Source organism: Fulmarus glacialis, unplaced genomic scaffold (assembly GCF_000690835.1).
Source record: "Fulmarus glacialis isolate BGI_N327 unplaced genomic scaffold, ASM69083v1 scaffold22846, whole genome shotgun sequence".
NCBI lineage: Eukaryota > Metazoa > Chordata > Aves > Procellariiformes > Procellariidae > Fulmarus > Fulmarus glacialis.
The window spans coordinates 647-26,428 of NW_009217796.1; the positions used below are offsets into that span (position 1 = coordinate 647).

The 25,782-nt window shown below is 48.4% G+C and overlaps 1 protein-coding gene across 1 annotated transcript in view; it reads left to right on the forward strand.

Annotated features, from left to right (window-relative positions):
- The window catches only part of GATA4 (GATA binding protein 4), a gene marked incomplete at its 5' end in the record, with an annotated part of 26,027 nt that extends 643 nt beyond the window's left edge, over positions 1-25,384 (forward strand). Inside the window, 6 exons of the mRNA XM_009579822.1 lie at positions 8-249; positions 19,200-19,369; positions 22,004-22,129; positions 23,286-23,373; positions 23,623-23,765; positions 24,914-25,384. Coding sequence (XP_009578117.1) covers positions 8-249; positions 19,200-19,369; positions 22,004-22,129; positions 23,286-23,373; positions 23,623-23,765; positions 24,914-25,096 — 952 coding nt within the window. The remainder of the gene's footprint in view (positions 1-7; positions 250-19,199; positions 19,370-22,003; positions 22,130-23,285; positions 23,374-23,622; positions 23,766-24,913) is intronic.
- Positions 25,385-25,782: the final 398 nt, after the last annotated feature.

Sequence of the window (25,782 nt, forward strand, 5' to 3'; positions counted from 1 at the left end):
CCACCAGCACCCCCATCCCCGCCACCTCTTCCCGGGAAGCCGCGGCGGCTTACAGCAGCTCCTTGAACCTTTCTGCTAACGGGAGGGAGCAATACAGCAGGGGTTTCGGCAGCTCCTATTCCAGCCCCTACCCGGCTTATATGAGCCCCGAAATGGCCACCACTTGGACTTCTTCACCCTTCGACAGCCCCATGCTGCACAACCTGCAGAGCCGAGGGACGCCCACAGCCACCCGGCATGCCAACATAGGTGAGCGCAGCCAGGGTTGGGATGGGAGAGGGAAGGTTTCACCCCATCGCTTCCCCAAATTTTTGTGCACGCACCCCTCTTTGGGTAGGGTGAGGAGGCGCGAAGGGCAGGAGGGAGAAATACGGCGTATTCGGGATGTCGCTGCCGGAGCCGCCTCTCTGGCTGTAAAACACGGGGGTCCCCGCGGTGCTGCGATTGCCCCCCTGCACACGGACTTTGCCTGCAAAATATTCCAAAATATCCTCAAGGATCACAATTTCAAAAAAATAAATATAATTTAGGGTAGGCCTGGAGGGGCAAGAAACGATGTGCCGAGCTCCCGTGTAAGGGCCTGTTGGCTCCGCAAATAGCTCTGCGGGGATTTAGGGGCTGCGATGGGGATGACCGCGGTGTGCAGGACCACGGTGCTCCGTGGGCGTGCAGGCAGCCCCTTCCCCGGCTTGCTTTAGGTGTAAAATGAGGAAATTTGTTTGGAAAATGGGGAAAATCAAAGTTTGGTCTGTGAATCCCAGATCTTCCCTTTGGGCTGTTTTATGTTATGTCTTTTTTTTTTTTTTTTCATTTTTGGAAAGGTCGGTTAGGTTAGAAAAAGGGAAAGCGAAGGGAAATTTGGCGCCGAGGGGGGAGAGACAATGGAGAAGGGGCAAAAGAAACGCATCCACATTTATTATCACGCTTTTTGGGGGACTCACAGGCACATCTGAACGACCCAGCCCTGTATTTCAGTGTCTCCTTGCCCCAAAAAATCTCTTGTGCCAATCTCTATCTCGGAGCCTTTCATTTCATTAAGTTCCCTTGGGTCCTACGACCAGAAATCGGCCCCGAATGGCTTAAAATATTCCTTTTATATTTTGTATGGCAGAAGAGGGAGAAAAGGCGAGAGAAATGCGGGGCACATCTCTGCATCGCGGTTTCGTAAACCCTTTTTTCCTCCCCGCCTTCTCTCCATGAAGGTATTTCTGTCGGCTTCGGGGTTGGGGTTAACAAAGAAAATGACTCAAATTTGGCTGCAGATAGATTTTAAGATTGCGTTCTTTAACCTGAATTTTGGAGGGTGATTTTTCCGTCGCGTCTAGCAAGGTTCGCTTTATCTTTAGCATTCTCTGAAGACATTAAAGAAAGGAAAGTTGGGTGTCGGTGAAGGCTTGGCCTTTTGCCTTTCTTTGGGCGTCATGAAATTAAAATGGGGAACAGATTATCTTTAAGGATAAAGTTTTGGCCAAGCAGGCAATGTTTTGGGGAAGCCCTGAGAAGGTAGAAAGTATAGGAAAAAAGCAGGATGAATCAAATAATCAAATAATAATGGAATATTATCAACAAGGCGCATTCCTATTTGACTACTGTGCCATCTCTTCCTGAGGAAAAAAAATATCACCTTTCTGCAGTGGTCTCAAAAGGGTTCTTAGTAATAAAAATGACTTAAAACCAAAATAATTCAAATGAAGAATTGCAGAAATACCCGGCAGCTTTTAAGGTGCCAGAGATTGAGCGTAGTGATTTGGGGATTTCAAAGCCCTGCGTTAAGCAGCAGTTTGCACTGCCGGTCTCGCAGCCTGCATTTTGGTGGCAAAAAAAGTGGTTTTTTTTCTGGGCTTTTAAATAGCACCAGGAAGTTGGGATGTGTTGAGCCAGTCCAGAAAATGTTAGCGGTCACTAATGAAGGAGGAAGGAGCCGGGACCCCCTTCCATCGCCAGGTCCTGATTCGGGTGCTGGATTCACGGTATCGCCTCCGGCATCGCCGAGGGCAGCGCGGCAGAAACCGGGGGATTTATTAGCGTGGGTCTAATTGTGTCTCTGCCTTGAACGTGGAAAAAGCATTTGGGTTTTAAATAAAAAGTGCTTGGTTTTTGGTAGGGAAGAAAAAAAAAAAAAAGAAACTGCTTGAAAGCTGGCGAGTTTAAAATTCAGGATTAAAATGGATTTGGGCAAGAAGTTTAAGGTCCAGAGCTGCCCCTTTCCCTCTTCTCCCCGAGTCGGGACGCGGCCGTGCCGGGCTGCTCCCAGCCGGGTCCCTTCTCGACTCCGGGGCGATGCTTTGCACAGGCTGCGGGTATCGAGGGGGTTGTATGAGGCACGTAAAGGCTGGCTGGTGGTTTCTGAGCGGGGAGGTGGGTTTTTTTTTATGAGCAAGGGTGAAAAGGGCTGAAAAACTGAAGGCACTAAAAGATTTAGTGGGAGGGAAACACCATCGTGGATTGCGCCCATCACGGACCCGCTTTAATAACACATCTGAGCTCAGCATCTGAGCTGTCCCTGGCACGGCGGAGCCCAGACTCCTTCTTTTGCCTTTCCTTAGGACTAAAGATATTTTTATTCTTTGCACAATGAGGAATCTCAGGGTGGAAGCAAAATCCTTCAGGCAAGGCTATATTGAATCAAGTGATTTTTGCAGCGCTCTCATTTCCCTCCAGTGATTTTGCTTCCTGGAGAACCGTCACCTTTGGCTAGCGCTAATTGCAGAGCACCCCTGGGTTCATTAGAATATTAATTATTCTAATTTTTTAATAATGAAGATCAAGTCTATGCAGGTGTAGCTGGATACGCAGACATAGATACGCAGTCTATGCAATTGGGCATGGCATTTTTTCCCCACTGTAAAGCAACGCACTGGGGAAAGAAGTTTAGTGAAAATGCATTCAAATAAAATGATACTAAAAAAAATAAAGATCTTGTTTTTCCCTGATAAGAGGAATTTTGGCCTAGGTTAAAAGGTGCCAATGCACCTCTGTGGTATAAAGTGCTGGGAAGGATGGCTGCATAAATCACATGGGCCTATTTGAAAATAGGTGTGAGTCCAAAATGTCAAATTTGGGGCTTTTCAGGGTAAGTTGGGCAAATGATTTCATTACCCTGAAGGGCAGGATCAGACCCTGCGGCCGCCCGTGAACTTGCTCCAGGCATTGCCTGGGATGGGGTTGTTCGAATTCCCGACTTAATGAGGCATGAAAAGGATCCGCTGCAAAGTCCCCTTTCGGGAGACTTCCCTCCCAGAGCCAAAACCCGCTTGAAATCTGTCCCAAAATTAGCAGCTTGCCCTTTCCCCGGGCAGAGGGGCGCAGGGACCGAGGGGGGCACGGGAGCCCGAGCGCATCCAGCCCGCTGCCGCTTGCTGCCTCCTGGATGTTTCCAGGCTGGGGATGGAGGGTCAGATCCTGGTTTGCCATCCTCACCCCCTCCGATTTCACTTTTCGCAAAAAAGCAGCGGGTTTTTTTTTTCTTTTGCTGAGGTTGATGTGGTTGGGAGTCAGTCGGGGCGAGGGGCTGCGGGCATTTCCGATGGGTGCTTTGCATTTTGGTTTGACTAAGTCGAAGTCGGGGTTCCCCGAACAGGCACCCTTTGAACACAGCAGCAGCAGCATCTGGAAAGATCAAAGCCTGGAGCAGACGCTGGGTTGGAAAATGTCTTCTCTACTGTTGGTGGGGGAGAGATTGTGAACCAGATCTTAAGCTTTCCCATAGGGATGCTAAGAGATTTGCCCTGTAGCATCCCCGGGGCCCGGAATTTCCAGTGATTCATCGGCATTTGTTACAATCCTCTGCTCTACAACCAGCCCCCGACCTTCCCCACGCACCTATGGAGAAGGTGGCTGCTCCCCGTGGGGCAGCGGGCGATGGGGGATGCCCAGCATCCCTGCCCTCGGAGGGATGGGGATGCGGGATGGAGGGATGGGGACGCAGGATGGAGGGATGGGGACCGTAGCACGCGTCTGCATTTTGCACGGGACCCTACATCCCCCGTTCTGTAAGCGGTTGCATTTCTCACCTCGGCTCCGCCGGCGGGGAAGGTTGGCCCAGGGCTTTGTTCCCCCCCGAGGGTTTCAAGCCGCCTTCTGCTCTCCCACCTAATTTAATTGTCACCGGTTAGTCTGGGATTTGGGATAAAACCCACAGAATTAGGGGATACAAGACTGAGCTCAAACACACAACGATTTTTTACCCCCCCCCAAGTCCCCAGACAGTATATTTTAAATTAGAAATAAAGCAACAACAATAATAAAAATATCACCATCACGGGCACTATATCACCCTTAGTAATAATACAGTTCCTTCATTGAAAACTGCACTTTATTACCAAATACAAATACATATGTTGCATAGAACAGCCACGGTGTAGTATATAATACATTATAAATGCTTGTGAATTTTTGTAAAGCAGTAAAACTTAAGGCAGTGGATAGTGGTCCTGAATCTAAGACTTTATTAAGCCAGGATTAATTATCTTTCTCCTCCACACATGCACTCACATGCGCATCTTTACCCCTGTAGCAATAACAGCGGGTTTTTTTAAGAGACAGCCTGTATTTTGCTCTTTCGCTATTTATTTCCACCAGTTTGGGGGAAAGAGGCAAAATCCTTGAAAACAGATGAGCGTTTATCTGGTGTTTCCCAAAGGAAATTGGACCCGATCCTGCTGCCTCCGTGCTCCTCTGATGATGGAGAAACCTCGGCTCGGCGGACGGAGAGAGGCTCCCCAAAGGGGGTTATCCCAAACGCAGCTGGGTGTTTTCAATGGGCAAACCATCTTGCTCCCCATGGCTGTAAAATTAAGGATACCTCAAAAAAACCCCACCAACATAGCACCAACCAGCAAATAAAAATCCCAAATCGGGTGAAAAAGCAGCAGCGCAGCGAGATGAGCAAGATTTTGCGCCTGAAGGTCAGCAGCCTCTTGCTGCCGGGGAGGGGGTGTGTGCAGGGGCTGTTAAAATAAAGGTGGAAAAATGCAATTTTAAGGGAAGATGCAATTAAAAAACCCCCTTGATAGTGTAGCCTCAAAACCTGCAGAAACCTTGTTTCTCATCGGCTGAAATCTTTGCTCCTTGAGCCCTGCAGAGCTTTTGCACGCGTAGGATAAAGGGGGTGGAAATATAATACATCTCCTTTGGGAGGTTTTGTTCCCAAATTCCCTGCCCCGCACGTTAACCTGGTGTGTCCTTCCCTCCCTACAATTTCTTTACTGAAAAGGAGGTGCAGAAATGGGATATTTGGGGATTTCTCCCTGCTCGGCGATGCTCCCGGGGGGCACAAGGCAGAGGAACGTGGGGGGATGCAGCTGAATATCTCGGATCCTTCGAGGCTTTTGCAACCCTATTATAAAAAGACTTAACGAAGCGTCTGCCCCCCCATTTGGGGCTCACCGCTGCCTGCGAAACCAGGCAGGGATCCATGTCGAGAGCTCAGATGATGGGCTTAAAGCAGCCGGTTTTGTTCACGCTGGGAGGGCAGAGGCAGAAATGCAGATTTTTCGCTGGGACGGCCGCACCGGCCCCGTGTTACGGGGACGTGTGATCCCCAAATAACGCAATTATGCTGCCGAATCCCCTCAGTTGCAATGGCAAGGTTGGGTTGTTACGGGTACGGCTTGCTTTTGGGGGGGGGGATGTGTGTAATTATGCCTGGAGGATTGCAGAAAAGGAGATTGGAAATGCCAAATATTCGCCGTGTCGATGGATCCCGAATTCACGCTGCTGTCTGGCGGGAAGGTGTAAATAGGCCTTTGGTGGGTGAGTGTGAAATGCTGCTTCAATAGCCAAGGAAATACGTGAGAACGTGCTCTTACCTCCAAAATTAACCCGAATTATAAAAGGAGATTTCATTATAAGGTTGGATTGAGGGTTCTTTTATTGGGGGGCGGGGGAAGATAAAACCCTTGTGGGTCCCCTTTGTGGGGCAAAAATCTTGCAGTTGGCTAGGATAACGTCCAGCATTACGGCAAAATATTAAAATCTCTCTGGCCTTTACAAGTCTTCCCCACATCATCGGTCATGGTGACCGGTCCAAGCTGTAAATACATCTGTAATGACAAATTAAACCTAATTAGCTGCCATGCCTGAGCAGCGAGGTCTTTATACACGGGTGCTTACACGTGCGTGACAGCGCTTGAAAATAATTCGATCATCATTGCCTTCGCAGCGGCTGGTACAAGTGGTATTAAAGGCTCTTTTGAAACCCCCCCGTTTCTGCCGCGCCGAGCGATGCCGTCGTAAGGTCTCATATGGCAGAAATGTGGGTTTTTTTTTTTTTTTACCCCTTGCAGTTTTTCAGAAGGTCATTTGCTGCAGGGTACGCTTGAGTTTGCAGCATTCCCTGTGCTATTGCACCCTTTTAAACACTCGGTGGTGATTTCTTTTTCAATATGAGAAGCTGGAGCTGGGTTTTCTCATCCCAAAAAAGCGCGGGCGGGCGCTGGGTCTGCGTGGAAAGGAGATCTGGGCAGAGATTTTTCGAAGCTGGACGTAGATCTGACCCCGCCATCAGCGCTGAAACCTTTCAGCTTTTGGGTTTTGGCAAGGTCTGGATTTTAAAGCCAAGTTTGGGGCAGTGTCAACTGGAAGCGAAAATAATTCTTTTCTTTTCCAAGAAGCGCTTCCAAGAACCACCAAGTGGCGATTATTTTTTTTCTCAGTTATTTCCTGGTACAGAGGTTTTTTGCTTAATTGGGTGGACACCTAAATGTAGGATGCAGCCTTCGTCTGGGGCAGTTGGGGCAAAGTTGGGCCCTTCCCACGTCTTTCTGCTGTTTTCTCTGTCTTTCGGAGGCCGATCCTGCTGTCTCGCCCAGGCAAGGCTTCCAGGATCAGGCCCTCCCCGTAAATTCAGATTCAGATTCAGGATGGGAAAAAAAAAAAAAAAGAAGAATAAAAAAACCCCACTTTGCCTAAACCCATCCCTGTTTTGAAGCAAAGGGAGGTTTGCCAGGAGCTGGTGCAGGATCAGGTCCGGGCAAGAAGCTTCCATAGGGAAGAAACGCGGCCCCCTGCAAACTATTTGGAGATCTACAGGTTTTCTTGGGGGAGGCGAAGCCCATCGCACAGGAAAGCTCCCCAAAAGCCAGTGGGACTTCTCTTTTTCCTTTCTGTAAAGTGGCCATTTGGTTTATATATTGCAGCGTGAAGGGATTTATGCTTTTTTTTTTTTTTTTAATTATTTTTAGTGACCCGTAAAGCTGGTGAGCCCCTTATCGGAGCCAGCTGGGCTCAAACAGCTCACGCCAGCCTTGGGAGAACGCCAGCCTTGGGAGAGACTCGGAAATTCATTTTGTTTGTGAAAGAGGAAAAAAATAATTCATGGAAAGTCAAGGAAAAGTGAGTTTTCCACCAGAGGTGGGGTGAGGGCAGCCGGATGAGCGATGCAGCGGGGCTGATCTCCCGTCTCCATCAGGGACTGGTACTGAACGCTTCTGAATCTGGGATAACAAAATCACTGCCTGGAAATGTTTCCTCCTAATCCCTGGTAATTAGGTCGGTGTCTGCCGGGGGAGCATTTCAGGAGAGGTCCCGCGGTGGGACGTCGCTGCCTGCTCTTGTTCTTCTTCCCAAAGCTCAGCCGTTTTCCTCCGGCCGATGCTTCCAGCTGCAGCATTTACGGGGTGCCGGGGTAGGGCTGGGTGCCCGTTGCTCTCCTAAAAGGTTAAAATCCGAGCCCAGCAGAAGAGGTTGGGGACAGAGATGGAGCGGGGGGGGCGGGGGGAGAAGGAGACCACGTCGCTCCCTCGGAGGCAAGATTTTGCCAAATCTTGCTCCTTTTTCCACAGCTCCTGCTTGCACGGTGCTCTCTGGCTGTGTCTATAACACTTAAGCAAGTTCCAGGTTGTCCTCTGGCCTCGAGGGCCGGGGGAGTGGGCTGTCTCCTTTGGCTCTGCAAACATCTCCGAACAGTTTGGGAGACATCTCCCTCTTGTCTGCTTCTCAGCTGCCTGCCTCCGCCTGTTGCCAGCCGTCGTGCCTCCGTGCGCCTCGGTTTGCCTTCAAGCTCCAACTTCCGGAGTCATGTTATTATACGTCAGGCTCTGGTTTTGTAGGAAGGGAAGGAGCAGCTTTTCTGGACAAGAGAAAAGCTGGGAAACCCTGATGCCTTCATGCTGAAACTCTAGAAAAGACAAACAAATAACCTAATATTTATTATTTAAACTCCTATGAATTTCCAAGCCAGGCTCTTGGGTTTGCAAGCCAGGGAGCCATCTTTATTTAATATTCAGGGCTTGCAGCGTGGAGCTGTAAAAAACCAGTGAGGCGGTGAGGCCCAGACATCAGGACTCCTCCAAATGACATGTTTGGCCCCAGATGTCTGAGATTATTTTGGGAAGGGAGTGCTGGCCCCAGGGGCTGGCTGCTCGGGGGACTGGCTGCTGGGAAGGACGCTGAGTTGGGACATGCCTTGGTGATGTGGAGCACGAGAGAGGCAGCTGGCTTGGGGGGATGTCTCCTCCTCACGCTCCCCTGGGCTGGGAGGATGCCCTGGATCCCGGGTACAACTGAGGCTTTTCTCCAGGGGCTTCCCACATTCAGTCCTTCGTTGCTTCAGTGAGGCAGATCATCGAGGCTGTGATTTACCCTGACCCTCTTGATGTGAAGATCTGGCCTCGAGGTTTTTCCCAGATCCCAGCACAAGCAGGAGGGTGAAATCCCCCCTGTACCCCCTTCCCTTTGCCCCCAGCCGGGGCAGGGTCTCATTCTGGCAGGGCTACCTGCCTGCCCCGCTGCCTGCCCTCCCCAACCATTTCTATTCCTAAACCAACATCCCAGTCAGACTCTGTCACCTCCCTTCACGCAAAATCAATAACAACGGGTGAGCAGGTTAATTATAATCACAGAATAAACGCCGCGGTCTCAAAGTTCACTCAACTTCAGCAGCGTTTCAAAACGAGCGGACGACGCCAAGAAACTTTCATTGATTCCTCCGGGGCAGGTGTGGGAGTTTGAACCTGTCCCCAAGCTGATCTTGATTCAAAACCTACTCAATTTTCTTCCTTATCTCGACTTTCGCCTATCTTATAATGCCTGTTATTTTAGATAAAAAGTCCAATCAATTGAGTTAGAAAAACTGCAAGTTATATGTTGCCCTGATAAGTTCGGTACCTGCCGGTTTATTGGCCTGGGCTGCAGTTTCTGAGCGAACTGACCTTTGCAGATGCTTTATCGGCGGCCGGGAGAATCGCTCCATCCTCCCGCCCCGCTCGGGGGCTGAGTTGACTTAACGTTCAGAATAACTAATAAAAGAGGAAAAGAGAAGGGCCAGGGGTTAGACAAACTGACTGTCCCCTGTAACGTGATGAACCGTAGTAAACACCTTTTTGTTTGTCCCTGGCTGGCGTCCCGTAGGGAGGCTGGGATCTGGCCTCACTTATTTTGGTGTAACTCCTCTGGGTGGTATTTATCAGTGCGACACCTCCGAACTGGAGTCAGAGCCTGTGTCCAAATTAGCGAGCTACAGAAAACTGGGGCGGGGGGTTGGATATGCACGTGATCGTCAAAATTGGTTAGCGCCGTCATGCTCAGAGAGGGCCGAGACATGCGGAGCAGTATAAACCCTACGTATTTCATATATTCCTACACACAGAATCATTGAGATTGGAAGAGACCTTTAAGATCATCAAGTCCAACCGTAAACCTAACACTGCCAAGTCCACCACTAAACCATGTCCCTAAGTGCCACATCTACATGTATACCTGGTATATATTTGTTTTATATATATAAAGTGTGTGGGGTTTTTTATATACGTGTGTGCATCTGTGTGTGTTATATTTGTGTACATATATATAAATACGTATATACACACGGTTCTATACAGCTATGTTCTATATAGCCATAGAATAATTCTAATAGCAAAAGCAGAGTTGATTAGAGATGAATCCTAGATTGCTAAAATGGCATTCTTAAGGACATGGTATATGTGTATATATACAAATACATACATTTATATATATGTACATATATATATACACACATATGTATTATACACACACATGATAACAATGATACAATTAATTATATTCCTACAAGCAGGATTTTGCCCATTTGATTTGCATAAATGTCTTTATGTACCAGTCTGGGGAAAAAAAAACCCAAAAACACCTGAGTTTCTGGAGTTGCAGGATCGCAGAAATGCAGGTTGGAAGATCTTTAGTCCAGCCTCCTGCTTGAAGCAGGACAACCACAAGCAGTGGCTGAGGGCAGCTGCGGCTTTACCTGGATGAGGCTTGGAAATGCCCAGGGATGGAAATTCCCCCACCTCCTAATGAAAACGCTTTTCCTCATGCCCAGCCTGTGGTTTGTGCTGCCTTCTCCCACTATTGAGAAGAGTTTGGCTCTGTTGTCCGCATACATCTGGCTAGCTGACGTCCTTGTAATGATCCCAAACAGCACCAATTTCCCCGGGGCCAGAGCTGGCCCCGGCTTTGGTTCACCTGGGTGCTGGTAGTCACCTCTACAGACAGACAAGATGGTCACCATCAGACAGATGCTGCACTAGGGTGTACGACCACAAGCCATTGGGTCCCCGTGGTTCAAGGAGTTTCAGCTCATCAGCTGCTCTGTAGAAGCCCGAGCGAGCCAAGAGCACATGAAGGCTGTGTCATGCTTGATGATGAACCAGTGCCAGATGCCAGCCGTGGGAACCCAACAGACCATGCTCTTCCATCGTTAGCACGGCCCCTGGCATGGTCCAAGCTCAGACCATCTCAGCCTGACCCAAGCATCTCCTGGTGCAGGTCCTGGGAAGCAGTTTGGATGTGACCATCGTAGATTGGGGTCCAAGAGCATCTGAACATGGCCAGACTCTGCTAGCTGGGCTTAGGGTCAGGGTTCACCAGTTATCCAGAAACTGGCTCCGGTTCACCAGTTACCCAGTAGCCATAAGGCCAGTTCCCATGGCTCAGCCGTGGAGCAGCAGCTTGCCATGCCTCCACAGCACACCTGCTTGTGGTCCCCTGTGGGGACATCAGACACAGCTGCGCACGTCGGAGGTGATCCATTGCCTGTGCCCAACTCAGAAACAGCTGCCCAGGTGGGATCATGGCATTGCAAATCCCAGGCTTTCCTGATCCTCTATATTTTTTCCCCCACTGTGGACTAGATGATCTGGGGGTTGGACAGGATGATCTTCAAAGGTTCCTTCCAACCCAAATCATTCTGTGATTCTGTGACCATTCCTCTGCAGTCATGAAAGAAGAGCCTCTGCTAGGGCACGTCCATTTGGAGATGGGACGTATTTCAAGGACGATAACGCTGTAGCTGTTTTTCCTTTGTCAAAAGAGAGAAAGACCATTTCCAGGTGCCTCCTGCCAAGCAGACCCCAGGTTGTGGATGGTCCCATCCTGGCCATTCCCTGAGCTTTCCATACTAATCTAAGATTTGTTAAAAAATATTTGGACAGTCGATAAGCAGAGGAATCTCCTGTTTATCAGAAGAGCCTCACATATTTACAAGTGTAAGAATTGTAAGTAGGAGTAAGAAAGAGGAGGTCACCTTGGTGGGTGGGATCAGGCATGCATCCCAGCAAAAGAAAGCAGACCTTGGAGTTCAGTCACACACAACTTGACAGTCAGCAGAAGTTGCTGTAGGACACCAGGTTGCTATCAAAGGGGTGGCCAGCAAGTGGTCCGACCAAAAGCACCCTACATCCTCAGGGGTGTTCGCATGCTTGTCTCCTGTATAGCAGACTGTGTACCTTTTGGATGTGGGACATAGTACTTCAGTGGGTGGGTCAACGGTCTCTCCACTCAGTTCTGGTACAACCCTTGGGTTTGATGGTTTGATGTCTGGTGGTTCTGGTGGGCTGGAGAGCTGTCAGTGCTTTTCCAAGCAACCAGGTCGGCCAGTCTGCCAGGGACCATCTCCTGCCCCTTCCCAAAACAGGCAGTTTGTTTGAAGCTGCTTTAGAGGAATCCAGCCTGTTTCCATCCACCTTTCTTCCATCCACTGCTTGTCTCCACATCTATGACTGTGGCCTTTGAAAGTTGTCCTGTTGCCCCCCTCCAGTGAGGCAGGGAAGAGCCTTTGCTCCTTCTCACGGGGGAAGAACAGTGTCGCAAGGAGATGAGAAGCCTTGCTCAAGGGAAGCTTATTGCAGAGCCAAGACCGAACTCAAATCCAGGCCCAGGATTTGGCCAACCTTCCCGTCGCGTCCCTGTTGCACATGATCTCAGCTGGTCCCTTGGCTGCTTCTGCCTCCACTGTCCTTCAAACCAGGGAAAACATATCCACGAAGGAAAGGAGAATTCTTGGCTGTTGGCAATGGTGTGTGCCATAGACCTTGGCTTGCCGCAGGCAGAGGAGGGAGCTTTGCAGGGGAGGGACACAATGTTCCCTTTGCCTTGACGTGAAACATTTGGCCTGGGGAAGGGTTGCACGGGAACAGCCTCGCTGTGGTGTTTCACGAAGCAAGGGAAAAACAGATTTATTTGCCTTTTTGCAAGCAGCATGTGGCTTAGCCAGATCACAGGTTGAATGTTTCCTAAGTAATAAGTAGGGTCTTTATTTTTGCAGTGGGAAAGCTCTTTGGTCTAGGCAGCCAACTGAGTAACCAACCATCTTCTCCACCGTAGACATGTCAGATAACCCCCAAAACATTCTGGGACAGCATCGAGCCATTTCTGTGAAGCTGCACAATGATGCATTTTGCTTGAAACTGTGTTTCTGGCTAAGTGTAGGGAATTTACCTGCTTCTCCATTTCCTGCAGATCAGCAATCCCACAGGTGATGTCTCCTGTTACTCCAGGTCAGAAGCGAGCAGGGAGCCACATTCCCACCAGCAACCAACCCAGTGATGGGCACTACTCAAACAGGCACTGTCCTGCTCTCCCCATGTCTAGGTCTCACTAGTCTCTAAAATAGTGGGGCACTGGATTAATTTCCCCCAAATTCTGTCAGAGGGAAAACAGGCAGAGAGGAAGGAAGGGGGAAAAAGCCAATGGGCAGAACCTGTTTTTACAGAAACATCCTCAAGGGTAAGATAATGCACATGGGCTTTCTGATCCCAGTCTGTGTGTCAAGCTGATGATGTCCCCATCAAAAAAGGAAAGGCTCCCTGACAGCTTTCTTTTGGCTACAGATCTCTCCCATGCATAAATTTGGGCTCTTTTATTTACAGCTGCTCCCTGCCCCTTCTACTTTTGTTTCTCCTTGTTTTTTGCTGCTGTCTTCCTTTCCAGTTCAGCCCTTCTCTGCCACGGTACTGGACCAACCAGCACTTTTAACTGCTGTGATCTGACCAGAAACCTTTTGGTGGGTTTTTCCCCTTGAAATTTCAGCTTCTGGAGTCATGCAATTCACGGGAGCATCTCAACCCATTCAAAAGAAATAGAAGATGTGACTTTCAGCTCTACTAGCTGCAGCAAAACACTTACTAAAAGGACCCCTAAAGGCTTGAACCGTAGGAAGGATTTCCACCCTGTCACCTTTTAATGGAAACGATCTTGGGATTTGGGACAAACCATCCTGAGCAGCTGGGAAAGGCAAATTCTGTGTTCCCCTGCTGTGCTGTCGTGGCTGTCCCTTGAAGCAGAAGGTGAGGGTGTCTTGGGTGGGATCCCAGGGTGTCCATGTGTCCGAGGGGCCAGTGTCCTTTGCCTCAGCTGCAAGTGCCCCTGAGAGTCTATTTGGGATTCGTGTATACACAGGAACGTGGCTCTCACCTCTTATCATAACAAATCGTTTTAGGAAACTGCTTCTCTGTGGGGAAAACTGCTCTCAGGGTCTGTTTAGAGCCTGTAAGTGCCTGGCTGTGTTTGAAGGACAGCTTCTCCTTTGCTGAGTTGCTTCGTTGGGTTGAGAAGACGCTTCTGCAGGGGGAAATGTTGATATTAAATATCCCTCCATCTGTAAACAAAACTCCAGTGCTATATTAATGGATGTCTCTTTCCATTCCTCTTCACCCAGAGGGGGTGAAGGCAGGAGAGGACTGGAGGGCAGAAGAAGGTAGACAACCTCGTTGTTGTTTCTCATGCAGCAACAACAGGGTCTGACCCAAACCAGTGGAGGGAGGGCTCTTTGTCCCCTTCTAGAGGCTGGTTTAGGAACAGAAACTTATAAACTGGTTGTTGGCTCTGAACTGAAGGATTCAAAATCTATCGGAGGTGCTTTACTATTCTTTTGGGCCTTGATCCATCAGGTTTACGTGTTCAAGATGACCTCTCCAACTTTAACAGATTTAGGGTTGCTAAAGAAAAGCCCAAATAAACCCAGAAGGTCTGAACCTAGGAATGGGCACGCTGTCAGGCTGGCAGAGTTGAAGTTTGCAGAGATAGGGGAGAGACCCAGAGAAGGCAGTTCAAGCCACTTTTCAGACTCAAGCCCTGGGCAGCCTCCCTCTGATCTCCAGCTGACTTGGTTGTGAGAGGCTATCTGATTCTCCTGGTTGGGAAGGCAAAAGTACTCAGACTTTGGGTGGGCCATGTCCTTGGTCAGAGATGCTGTCATGTCCTAGCCATGCTGGAAAAGGTGTGGGCTGGCTGGCGGTGCTCAGATCTGATTTCTTGTTGAGCCCTGCATTGTCCGTACCAGTTGATCTCTGTGGACCTGGCGGTCAGTGTGAAGGACCACTCCCAATGACTAAGAGCCACGAAGGGCCATATCCAAGACTGCTTTTTCCCTACCAGACCCCAGTGCCCTACTTAGGAGTTGCTCCTGGCTCCCTGGGGACTGAATGTCCCATTGTGGAAAGTATTTCTGACATTAGCATGCTCAAGGCCTCACCCAAGATTAGGAGACTGTTGTGCAACACACAAGTGACATTTCCTGCCCTGGGGACTTTGCAGTCCTCATAAACTATAGGTGCGAGGGGAAAAAGTTCTCCTTTTACACAGCAAGCCAATGACCAGGACAGGGACAAGACCCAGTCCATCCTCCACACCGGCTAGGTCATTCAGCAAGATTTCATGATCTACTTTCATGACTGATCCCAAGACTGATATTATCCAAGATAAGGGCTGGGCAAAGGCACTTGGAGGAGCTGTATGTTCAAAGAGGAAGATGAGGCTGTTCAGCACACATGAGGCCGCTCCAGCCATGGGCTGATGTCCTTCTCAGCCTAACCAAGCAAACGTTATCCTTTCCTCAACCCTGTCCCAGTGCGGCCGTACCTGGCTTTGGGAGAGGGAGTAAATCTTTCCAGCAGAAAGGCTATTACAGAGGTCACCGGATGGACCCATAAATCTCCATTATCAGACAGCGGCTCCTGTGCCACGAAACGGAAATTATTACCCTGAGTACGACTGGGGGAGCCTTTCCTTCCCCCCGCATTGTTTAGGGCCCACCGGGAGCCGCTCGGGCAATTTGCTGCCTGAATAAACGTTTCCTTTCCCGGCTGCTAAGTACAAGGAATAAGTGTCAAGGGATCTCATAATGCCAGGATTTAGAGCTCCAGCCCTGAGACGGAAGCCAAGAAAACACTTTGCTGCTTTTTCCCGGGGAGCCTCCTTAATCCTCAGTATTAATAACAATCGCAAATTAAACAATTAGTGTACTTGAAGCCCAGTGACCTCCATGCCCAACATAGCCCAGCCTGCCGGTGGATCGCGGTTCCTGTGGGCTCTGAGCCCTGGGAATGTTTGGGTTTCCCAGGTCTTGGACACCCACCCACATCAAACTGCATGGGCTGCATGTATATTCAGGTGATACTTTCTCATTATTTTGTAGACCCTCAGGCTTTCAAGAGCAGCTGGGATGTCTCAGCTGTGTGGCCAGAAGGTCAGCTCAGAAAGCTCCCCTCGGCAACTTCATCCCTGAGTTTAGTGATGCTGTGGAATTATAGCACCTCTTTTAGAAAGAAATCCAGTCCTTTGCCTTCTACTTCTTCATTGGGGCCCAAATGCCCTTCATTCACTAAAGGGCATGCCCTAAGCCTACATCATCTTCTCTGAGCCAGTATCAAGTAGTGTCCAAAACACATCCTTTGCCATCATCAAGCATACTTTGAAGCAGGAGAGGATGCTTCTCCTCCAGGTGAGATCTCTTGAGGTCAAGGAGCTCCCTCTGCTCTGACGGGGCTCCAGGAATGATTTTAACGAGGTTGCACTCTGCAGATGTTATCTGACTCAGCACTGGGTGGCGCACGCAAGGGACGCACCCATCCGATATCGCCCCATCAGGGCTGTGATTAGGGAGAGCCACCCATTGCGTGGAGCCTCAGTGTGCCCTGGGAACAAAGTCTGTTCCTTCCCCGTCTCAAGCACCAGTGATTCCTGTTTATTAATGTTCACAAGGATCACCTTTGTCTGCAGCTGAGAGGGAAAAATCACACAAATGCTCTTACTAGGGAAGCAGAAGAGGACTTTTGGAAACTTAAACCAGTGAAAGAGAGAAGCTCCAGTCCAAAACTCATGGAAAGTGAAAAAAAACAAACCAAAACCACCAAACAAGTAGTGAAGAATATAGCTCAAAAAAATACGGATGAAAAAGGAGAACAGGTCTCAAGACTGCTCTGTACTGGTGTTTTGGATGTCTGATTACAAACCAACAGTGAAAATAATGTGGATAGTGGAGCTGGGTGTTACACAAACTCTTAAGAAATACTCAATATTCAGTAGCAAATTTGATTATTGTCAGAAAATAAGACTTACGCTTTGCCTGGTTTCAACTCCACATCTTCTGTTTTTATCTAAAAAGAGAAGTATACCCATACTTGACATTTCTTCTTATCATACCCATTTTGAGGGACCTTCTTATTCAAGAGCTAGTCCAACTCTTAACATTTCTGAGGGACTGTTAGGAATTTTCTCCTTTTTCTTTGATGAAAAACTTTCAGATTTTGGTTTTCTGGTGGAAAGATCCCAGGAAAGATGATATTTTGTCATTAGTCACAGACACAACTCAAATCAGTCAAGAGTTTTAACTGTTACCTTTGGACTACCTCTGCTCTGCTAAATTCTTCCTGGATTATGTTAACAATTTTGTACTGAATTATCTTCAAAGAAGAAGGGATTTTCTCACAGGACAAAAATTACTGTGAAAATAATTTGGCTTTTTCTTTGGAAAATGATAATCAAGCACCTCAACAACTTCTAAGATGAAAAAAATAGTGAAATGCTTTCCTTCTTGGAGATTTTTCAAGGAAATTAGTTCTTTCCTGACCAGCTGTTCCAATCCCTTCTCTTTTCAAAGGAAGTTTATTTGATGTAGATTTTGGCTGCGACTCAATGGTGATTTTAAAGGGGAAAGGGAGGCATTATGCTTATAGTACCACTGAATCCACGTGTACAAAAATCACCTGGAGGGATTCCCATCTTTCGTAAACCACCAGAATTGCTCAAAGGTAATGAGATCTTCCTGAGCTGCTGAGAAGATACTGGATTTCTTCTTTTCTGGCTCCAGAGCCCCTTGGGTACACTTATTTACTGTTTTCTAGTATTTCCCCATGGCCACACGGTGTAATCTCTTGCCATGTTTAGCCTGGTTTTCTAGGGAGAATTAGGCTCACGTGAATCTTTTTCTCTGTGTCTCTGTTTACTGGCGCCACTTTAGTAATTTTTTAATCCTTTGTCTGTTTCACGGTTATGTAGTTTCCTACAGATTTTCCAAAAATAGTCTGGAGAAAAGAGAAAACAAGGCTGATGTTTGAACATAACCCGTATTAGACCTCAGAGAACCCACACGGGATTGAGACACAGATCGGCAAGAAGCCAAATTTTGTTGGTTTGCTGTTTGGGGAACTATTATCTTCCAGCAGAAAGCTGAGATACTCGTATAACAAGCAGGTGGACAGGCACAAAATATAGCAAGATGCACAATAACATTCTAAGAGTTAATGTTATGCTGGTCTGTAATGGCTGAAGGTCCTGATGCAAAGCTATCTTCCAAATGCCTCCTGTGCACTGTACTTCGTTGGGAATTTTTTCAGCAGCCTGGTTTATTCCCAGCCTACACTAAGTAACGGAGCCCTTTGCTGTCATTTGTAGTTTTCTTCTTCTCCCCAATTATTTTACCATCTAGCGTTCCCTTTCTGGTGGCCACAACAGAACGTGTCCATGTGCAGGAAGGAATGGTTTTGTAACAGAAGAAATACATCCCCAAGCTGAACTCAATAGTTGATACTCTCCAGGTGGGATCACCATCAGGAACGCACATTTTCAAGGGCCATGCCAGCTGGATGCAGATGTATTTACATCTCAGCAAGGCTTATAGCTGATGCTTGTATTTTATTAGGCGAAGTTCTTGGCTTCTCGAGGGCATGGTATCCAAGGGTGAGCTGACCCGTGTCTTTCCAAATGATGATGCAGTCGGGGTGCGTTGTGTTGACCTCTGCACTACATTCCAGATGATATGGACCTGCCATAGCCAGAGGGATTGGACTGGCCCAGCCCAGGGCAGTTGTCCTCACCCTCACATCACAGCTGCAGCCAGGCCCTGGTGGAAGGTGAACCAGGAACGTGGTGGCTGAATGCACCAAGCCCTGGAGAGTGACATCAAGCACAATGGAGATTTGCATCAAAAGCTGAGTCTCTGACACCTGTGAATGCCCAATGATGTCTGTTATCCGACATCAGCTTCGGCTGGGGTTGTACATGTGGATTCTTGCAGCTCAGGAGATGCTTCTCCTGCAGAGAATAGGGCGAAGGCACGTGAACGTCTCTCCCCCTTGGCACTCTGCAGCGATTCCTCTGCGGAGGGGCCGGGTGGGAGCTGGCATGGGCTGGGTGAGGAGCAGTCCTGCGGGGGAGCAGGGCGTACCGGCACGGCTTTCCCTGCCCACACTTGCTTGAGCCCCGTTGAGAGATGCCCGGGCAGCTCTCTGGTCTCTGGGCAGTTCTGCTTCGTGGGTCTGGGCTTGTGTTTGTCCGTGGTTGCAGGCAATTTGTCTTGATTGTAAACACGGCTGTTCGCCTGCCCCAATCTGTTTGCCCTGGCTATGTCCAATCTTGAAAATTGGATAACGTCAGAGCAGAAGGGAAGGTTTCTATTTCTGTCTCCTTGTATCTGTGTCCCAGCACATCCCTGCTGCCACAGAAGTCCTGCAGCCAACACTGTATGGCAGGCAAAGGGGTTCCTCTTCCCAATAATCCCAGGGGCTTCCTTGAGAAAGGAAGAGTTGTTTCTTGCACCCTATAAAATCAGAATGTTTGTGATTTCTTGAAATGTCACTTCTCAGCTCAAATACTGAGAATCAGACCGGAAATTAAATGTACAGCCACCTAATTAATCAAGTCTTTTCCATTGTCTCCCATCATGGCAGCAGAATTTTTTGATGATTATTCAGAGGGGCGAGAATGTGTCAACTGTGGAGCCATGTCCACCCCGCTCTGGAGGAGAGACGGCACGGGGCACTACCTCTGCAACGCCTGCGGGCTCTACCACAAGATGAATGGCATCAACCGGCCTTTGTTCAAACCTCAGAGGAGGCTGGTAAGTCAAGATCACATAACGCATGTGGGGCAAGGTTGTGTGTGAGGATGAGGCAAAAAGACCTCGGCTGGGTGGAGATGCCAGGGGTGTTTCAAGTCCTCGGGTCCCCATCTGCCCAACCTAGGTGGTTTTGGTCCAAATTTCCAAAATAAGCCAGATTGTCTCGTGCTTGGTACACTCCAAGACCTTGTACTGTCCAGACCAGTTCTGCAGACACCCAGGCCAGGCGGTAGAAGGGGCTGTAGAACACAGGGGCAGTACCATGGTGTCGGTTTAGCAAAAGCCAATCTTTGCTTTAGTATCCCTGTAGGCATATTAGGATGAATGGAAACCATTTCCAGCTCCACCACACCAGCAGTCCATCTTCTCTTACCCTCAGGGTCCTTATTCGCTTCATGGCGACTGGCCACCTTTTCTGGATACCATGATCCCGGCTCCGTTGGGTGACTTGTGGGGCAGGTCAGGGCATCCCAAAGCCTGTGGGGTCAGGATGGGGTATGGGAACCTGGGGGATGGGAACATCTCAGTGTTGATAATCTACCTGTCCCTGCCTGTTTTGGTGAGGGGTTTTGGGAAGGTCTCTGTAGTCTGGGCCCCAGGACACGAGGCCATCGTGATCCCAGGCAGCAAAGAGCCAGCAAGCCATCCCTGAGGGCCATCTTTTCCCCACTCCTTGTCTTCCATGAGGCTCCATCCCCAACCTGCCCTGCCCTTTGCATTGCCTAGACCTGTCTGTGCTCAAACCCAGACGTCCCCTGCAAGTGTCAAAAATGACACTGGCAGCTTGAGCGCTGCTATCAGCCACAGCCACCCAGCGCCCTCTTGTGAAAACCCCTTCTTAGACATTGCACTGACTGAGCCAGGCTGTTTCTGTACCCTGGCACCCAGGCCCTTGCCCTGTTTCATTTACTGGTTATCCGTGAGCACATCTGTGTAGTCAGGAATGGCCCGTTGGGTACCAGGCTTGGTCCTTTGGAGCAAGCAACAATGCACAGCCTTGGGGTAAGGCTTGGAAAACCCCATGAGAAATATAAATGCATGATCTGTGCAGATCTGTGCATGCGTTCCTGCCACTTGGCTGGGCAGATGGCAATCTGGAAATCTTACAAAAATGGCCGAATTCCTGCTTTTTCTTCTGGAAGAGAATTTCCATGAAGAAAAGGAGGATATGTCTAGGGATGCAACGTAGGGGTGTGGTTAAAGTAATGACAATTGGTCTACCTGAATAAATATATTCAGTATAAGTGATTGGGTTTAATCTGTCACTGTGTAACCCCTTTTTTCGGAGACTGCGATATGACAGAGAGCCCTGAAAGGGAATATCTTTGCCTTTGCTGCAAGCTCTCTTTTAAGCTCTCTGTCCACTTACAAAGGCCGATGATTGAAGCTAATGCATGTTGAGGTTACAACTAAAGCAGTGTTTGGTTTCTCTGCACCAAAGGGGTTTCCAGCTTTCAAAGTCTTAAGAAGTACTTGAATTTCACTTTTTATTGTCCTGCTGCTGTAGATTTAAAACTGATCCTGTTTTATAATAAGGGAGAAGACACAGAGAGAAAGCTGTGGCAAAGATCACAGAGGAAATCCCTGGTAGCTGCCAGGTCCTCATCTCCCAGGCTTTCACCCCATTACACAGCTGCCAGCTCTGCTGTTTGGGTCTGCAGAGCTGGGTAGATGTCCAAGACCACCAGATTTCCTCCCTATAGGCTCCTCATCAGGCACAGCGAGAACAGGCATCTTCACACAGCTCTAGCACTTCTGTTCAGTCCCCAGTTTATCAAAGAGGGAATTTGACCCCAGCCCGTCCTGACTTTATCCTCAGCCTCTTCCGACCTGAGCTTTGAAGGATGCTGGGAAGAGTCAGGCAGGTGTGGAGGATGTGGCTTTTTCTTCCCCCACCTCCCACTCTGCTTCCAAGCTCAAAACTGGTATTTTATATGGTTTCAAGCCCATTGTCTTCATCCTGTGGCCTTTTGAGCCTGGCTAAACCACTTGACCCAGAAAGGGAACTTCAAAAGGCCTGTTCCCTGTACTGCTTCATTAGTGTGGTTTCCTATTAATTATCCCTCTTTATCTTTAGGAAGACGATGCTGCTGGAAGCACTCTTTTTCTTATCTCCCCCTCAAGCCTCACGAGCAACATCACGCAAAGCCAGCAAGGAGTATGTAACATTCATGGCATTGATAATGTCTTCTTGGGATATGCCATGATGCTTGGAAGGTGAAGGGCTTGGGAGCATGAAAGGGCAGGACGGTCTGAGATCCAGACACCTTAATGTAGGTGTGTGCACATGTAGCGGGTCTCTAAGCTGCTACTAGACCTACTGGAGATCTGGGGCTCTGTTCAGGTGATGTCTCTGGCACCATCTGAGATGCCCCAGGACAGCTGAGATGTCTGCACAGTGCTGGCAGGCAGGAGACAGTGGAAAGGCAGTGGAGCAGAGCTGAAAGGCAAGAGGGGAAGAAAAAGGCAACTGTGTATTGCAGCAAGGTGAGAAGAGAAAAAGGCAGAGAAGTAAGAGTGGCAAGAGGAGAGGAAAACCTGAGGCGCGCTGGAGCGAACTCGTTGGGATCTGAGATGCTGCCGGTGGCAGCAGTGGAGGGCTGATGTGTTTTCTTCCTCTGCATTTTCTCGCAGTCGGCTTCTCGCCGCGTCGGCCTCTCTTGTGCCAACTGCCACACAACGACAACCACGCTCTGGCGCAGAAATGCCGAGGGAGAGCCCGTCTGTAACGCCTGCGGACTCTACATGAAGCTCCATGGGGTAACACCGTCGTTGATCTTTACTCTTTATGGGGAGGGTATCGATAGCACCAAGCTGGGGATTGGGCTCGTTGCACAACTCGGTGCTCTCCTGGAGCTGTTTTTCCTGCTGCCCCTCTGGGCTTTGGTCCCTCTCAACATTACATCATGTTTATACTGGCAAGGGATGATGCATGCAGGGCATTTCTCACATACTAATTAGCTACCCTGTGCATCCAAGTCTTAAAACCCAATAAAACTAGGCCCAGATTCTTCCCACCTAAATTCAGGCACTTTAGTGAAAAATCTGAGTCAGAAGCACAAAGACACCCACACGGGGTGTCAGATCCTAGCTAGGACTTGGTTGTAGACTTGACATGGGAGTGATCGATGACTTTTCTTGCACGGGTGTCCAGATAGTCATGTATACATATCATGTCTGATATATCTAGAAGAGTCCCGTTGGAGTCTAAGGCATAGCAGGACTTCAAGATGCAAATCTCCAGTCCTTTTCCCACCAGTCAGTGGCAACAGGGCCATCCCCCATGGCAGAGACAGAGGCCTTCAACACCCTGGCGATTGCTTAGTAGCAAACCCCCGTTCTCCTTCTCATTGCTACTCCTACAGGTTTTTTTATACATATCCATGCTCTCAAGGATTTCCAGTGCTTCAGAGCGGATGGAAGAGCATTCATGAGAGACAGGTCAAAGCTGGAAGACAAGGTGGATGAGGGGAAGCCTTACCTAACCCAACAAATTATTCTAGAAATTCCAGCGTGTTTCTGACCATGAGGGTGACTATCTCAGTGGGATCAGTTCCTAAGGGAGGTCTCCCCACACAGGCTTGGTCCCTAGCCAGAAAGACGTTTTCTGCTCTGAGTTAAACAGGAAAATAAATCAGATGAGCTGCTGTTCCCTTCTGGCCTTGAAACACTCTATACCTATGGTGTGGAAACCCTATCTATTCCCATTTGGATGCACATCTTGTAGCTTTGACATATCTCTTCACACAGCAGTGCTGACCAGTGAATTTGGGCTCCATCTTGTTGTTGCTTTCAATTGAATCAGCTGTTTTTCATGGAGCCTACAAGGTAGAGCTGGAATCACGTTCTCCTAGATGACATACAGGACATACATGGACATACAGAAACCAATGTGCTTTTATATTTGGGTCTGTAGGTTCCAAGGCCTTTAGCAATGAGAAAAGAGGGCATTCAGACGAGGAAGCGCAAGCCAAAGAACCTTAACAAAACAAAGACGCCAGCAGGTAAGTGTTGAATGAGGGAGTTTGTTGTACGTGTATATGTGTGTGCACTTGTGTTTCTGACCATCATGGCCTGTGAGTCAGACACCCAACCACAAAATGGGGCTGATTCTTCAAAAACGGGGGATGTCTGAAAGCCCTTCCGACCACTTTTTTTTTTATTTTTGCCTATACTAGCTTTGTGTGGGTGGGTACAGCTCTGTACTGAAAGGTCTTTGGGAAGAGCCTGGTTTACTGTCTTCCTTCTCACAGGTCCGTCCAGCAGCGAGAGTCTTACTCCAACCACCAGCTCCACCAGCAGCAGCAGCAGTGCCACGACCACTGAGGAAATGCGCCCCATAAAAACAGAACCTGGGCTCTCATCTCATTATGGGCACCCCAGCCCAATTTCTCAGGTACAGAGGCGAGATGCTGGCAGTGGGACAAAGATGGGAACTAGGATGGTAGACATGGTGAGAAGAACATCCTCAAAACCTCTGTGGAACATCCTCGAAACCTCTTTTCAACCCAGGGGTCTAGGAGTTCACTGTAAGAGATCTATCCTCCAGGATGGGGCAAAACCCCACATTCTTGTCACCATATCTACAGCTTTTTAATGATGTGTGGCAGTTCCGAATGGACAACAAGAAGTAGCAGCTTTGTTGAAAACATGAAATTCCTTCTAGCTGGGCAGCTATGTAGGTCTCATAGCAAGAAAATGCCCGTTACCATTGTATGATTTGATTTGATTTGTCCTGAGCAAGGAAAAACTTGGCCATATTACCCTGCTTTCTCTGCACTGGTTGGCTGCGTGTTGAGTGATATGAGAAATGCAGTGTGAGGAGAATAAACTCACACAGCCCAAATCTAACCGAGTCGAGTCCCTGCAAAGGTAAAGCAAGCCAGCACGATAACAGAGAGCTGCAGGGTAAATGGTGTGCTCTTTACCATATCCACCACTAGATGTCTTGGGACCAGCACTGCATCCACACAAGGTGCATATCCTGCTGAGCAACACCCGGATCTGGAAGCTGATCTGTGCGAATGTCTGCAGGTTTAATAACTGTGCCTTGGTTAAGGATCCTCATAGCACGGCACGATTAAGACGCAGAGGTATATGACAGTTGCTCTCCTTTTATGTTCATATAGCGAACTCCAAGGTCTAAACAAAATGATCCCTGGAGAAAAAAAACATGTGGTTGAGCGTTGCGCTGGACTGATCCTGCACCTGCAGCACTTTGCAGCACTGTTATGTGCCCTGCAATCTACAGGAGGCTATTTGTAAGCTAGGAGAGCCCAAGGCCGATGAAATCTCAAGCCTTGGGAGGTAAAATGATCTTTTCTGACATTTAGAAGAGAACAAGATGCCCTGTATGCAGTAATAGGAAAGAACAGGGTCTGGAACAAGAAGGAAAGAGCCTGTCCAAAGTATCATGCATAAGCTGCAATCTGCAGCTCTACAGCAAACCCGCAGAGATGTTATTACAATATGAGTCCCATAAAAGGACTCATAGGGTTCTCTATGGTTTGAAGCTTTGTTCACAGGATTTTCCTTTTTCCATAGGCATTCTCAGTCTCTGCCATGTCTGGACATGGATCATCTATTCACCCTGCGATTTCAGCTCTGAAGCTTTCCCCACAGGCTTACCAGTCAGCTATCAGCCAGTCTCCACAAACCAGCTCCAAACAGGACTCCTGGAATAGCCTGGTGTTAGCTGAAAACCACGGGGACATCATAACTGCATAACCTGGTCTTCCACCCATGGACTTCAGGCTAATCTGCTTGAGAGATGAAGAAGATGCCATGTAATCATCAAGTCAATGTTGTTTCCCACCTCCCCTGCTCTCCTGCCTTCTATCCCCTTGTGAGATGTCCAGCAAAGAGGTAAAGAGGACTTATATGAGGTGTAGGAGAGCTCTTATGAAACAAACAGAGAAGACTCAAATCTCAAAGTAACTAATGGATGTGAAGCCTTTTTTCCCACTTTAAATGAGCCTCTCTATTTGATTGTCACCACCTTCTATGAAATAGCCAGAAAACAAAGATGGACACAGTTCTTGAGTTTTGTTTATTTAAAAACATCTGGCATTTAAGACTCAGACGATGGTGGAACAGAGACACTTTTTTTCTTCTGTCACTATCCGTTCTTTTCCTGACCAGAAGAAAATGCCATCTTCTTCTCATTACCCAAATTCAGTGATCTTCCACCAAATGCAGCCAGTTCCAGAACACTTTGTTCAACAGGCTTCACTAGACATGCTGTGGTGGCTTTAGTGAATTTGATATGATCTAGGGCAGAGAAAAAAAGAGACCCTCCCCCACACACATCCTCAGCTCACACATCTAGAGCTTTGTCTTCATTTTCCTAAATGGTCTGAAAACCTAATGAATGTCCATATTTAATAGTAACTCCTTTCCTATTTATCATTACA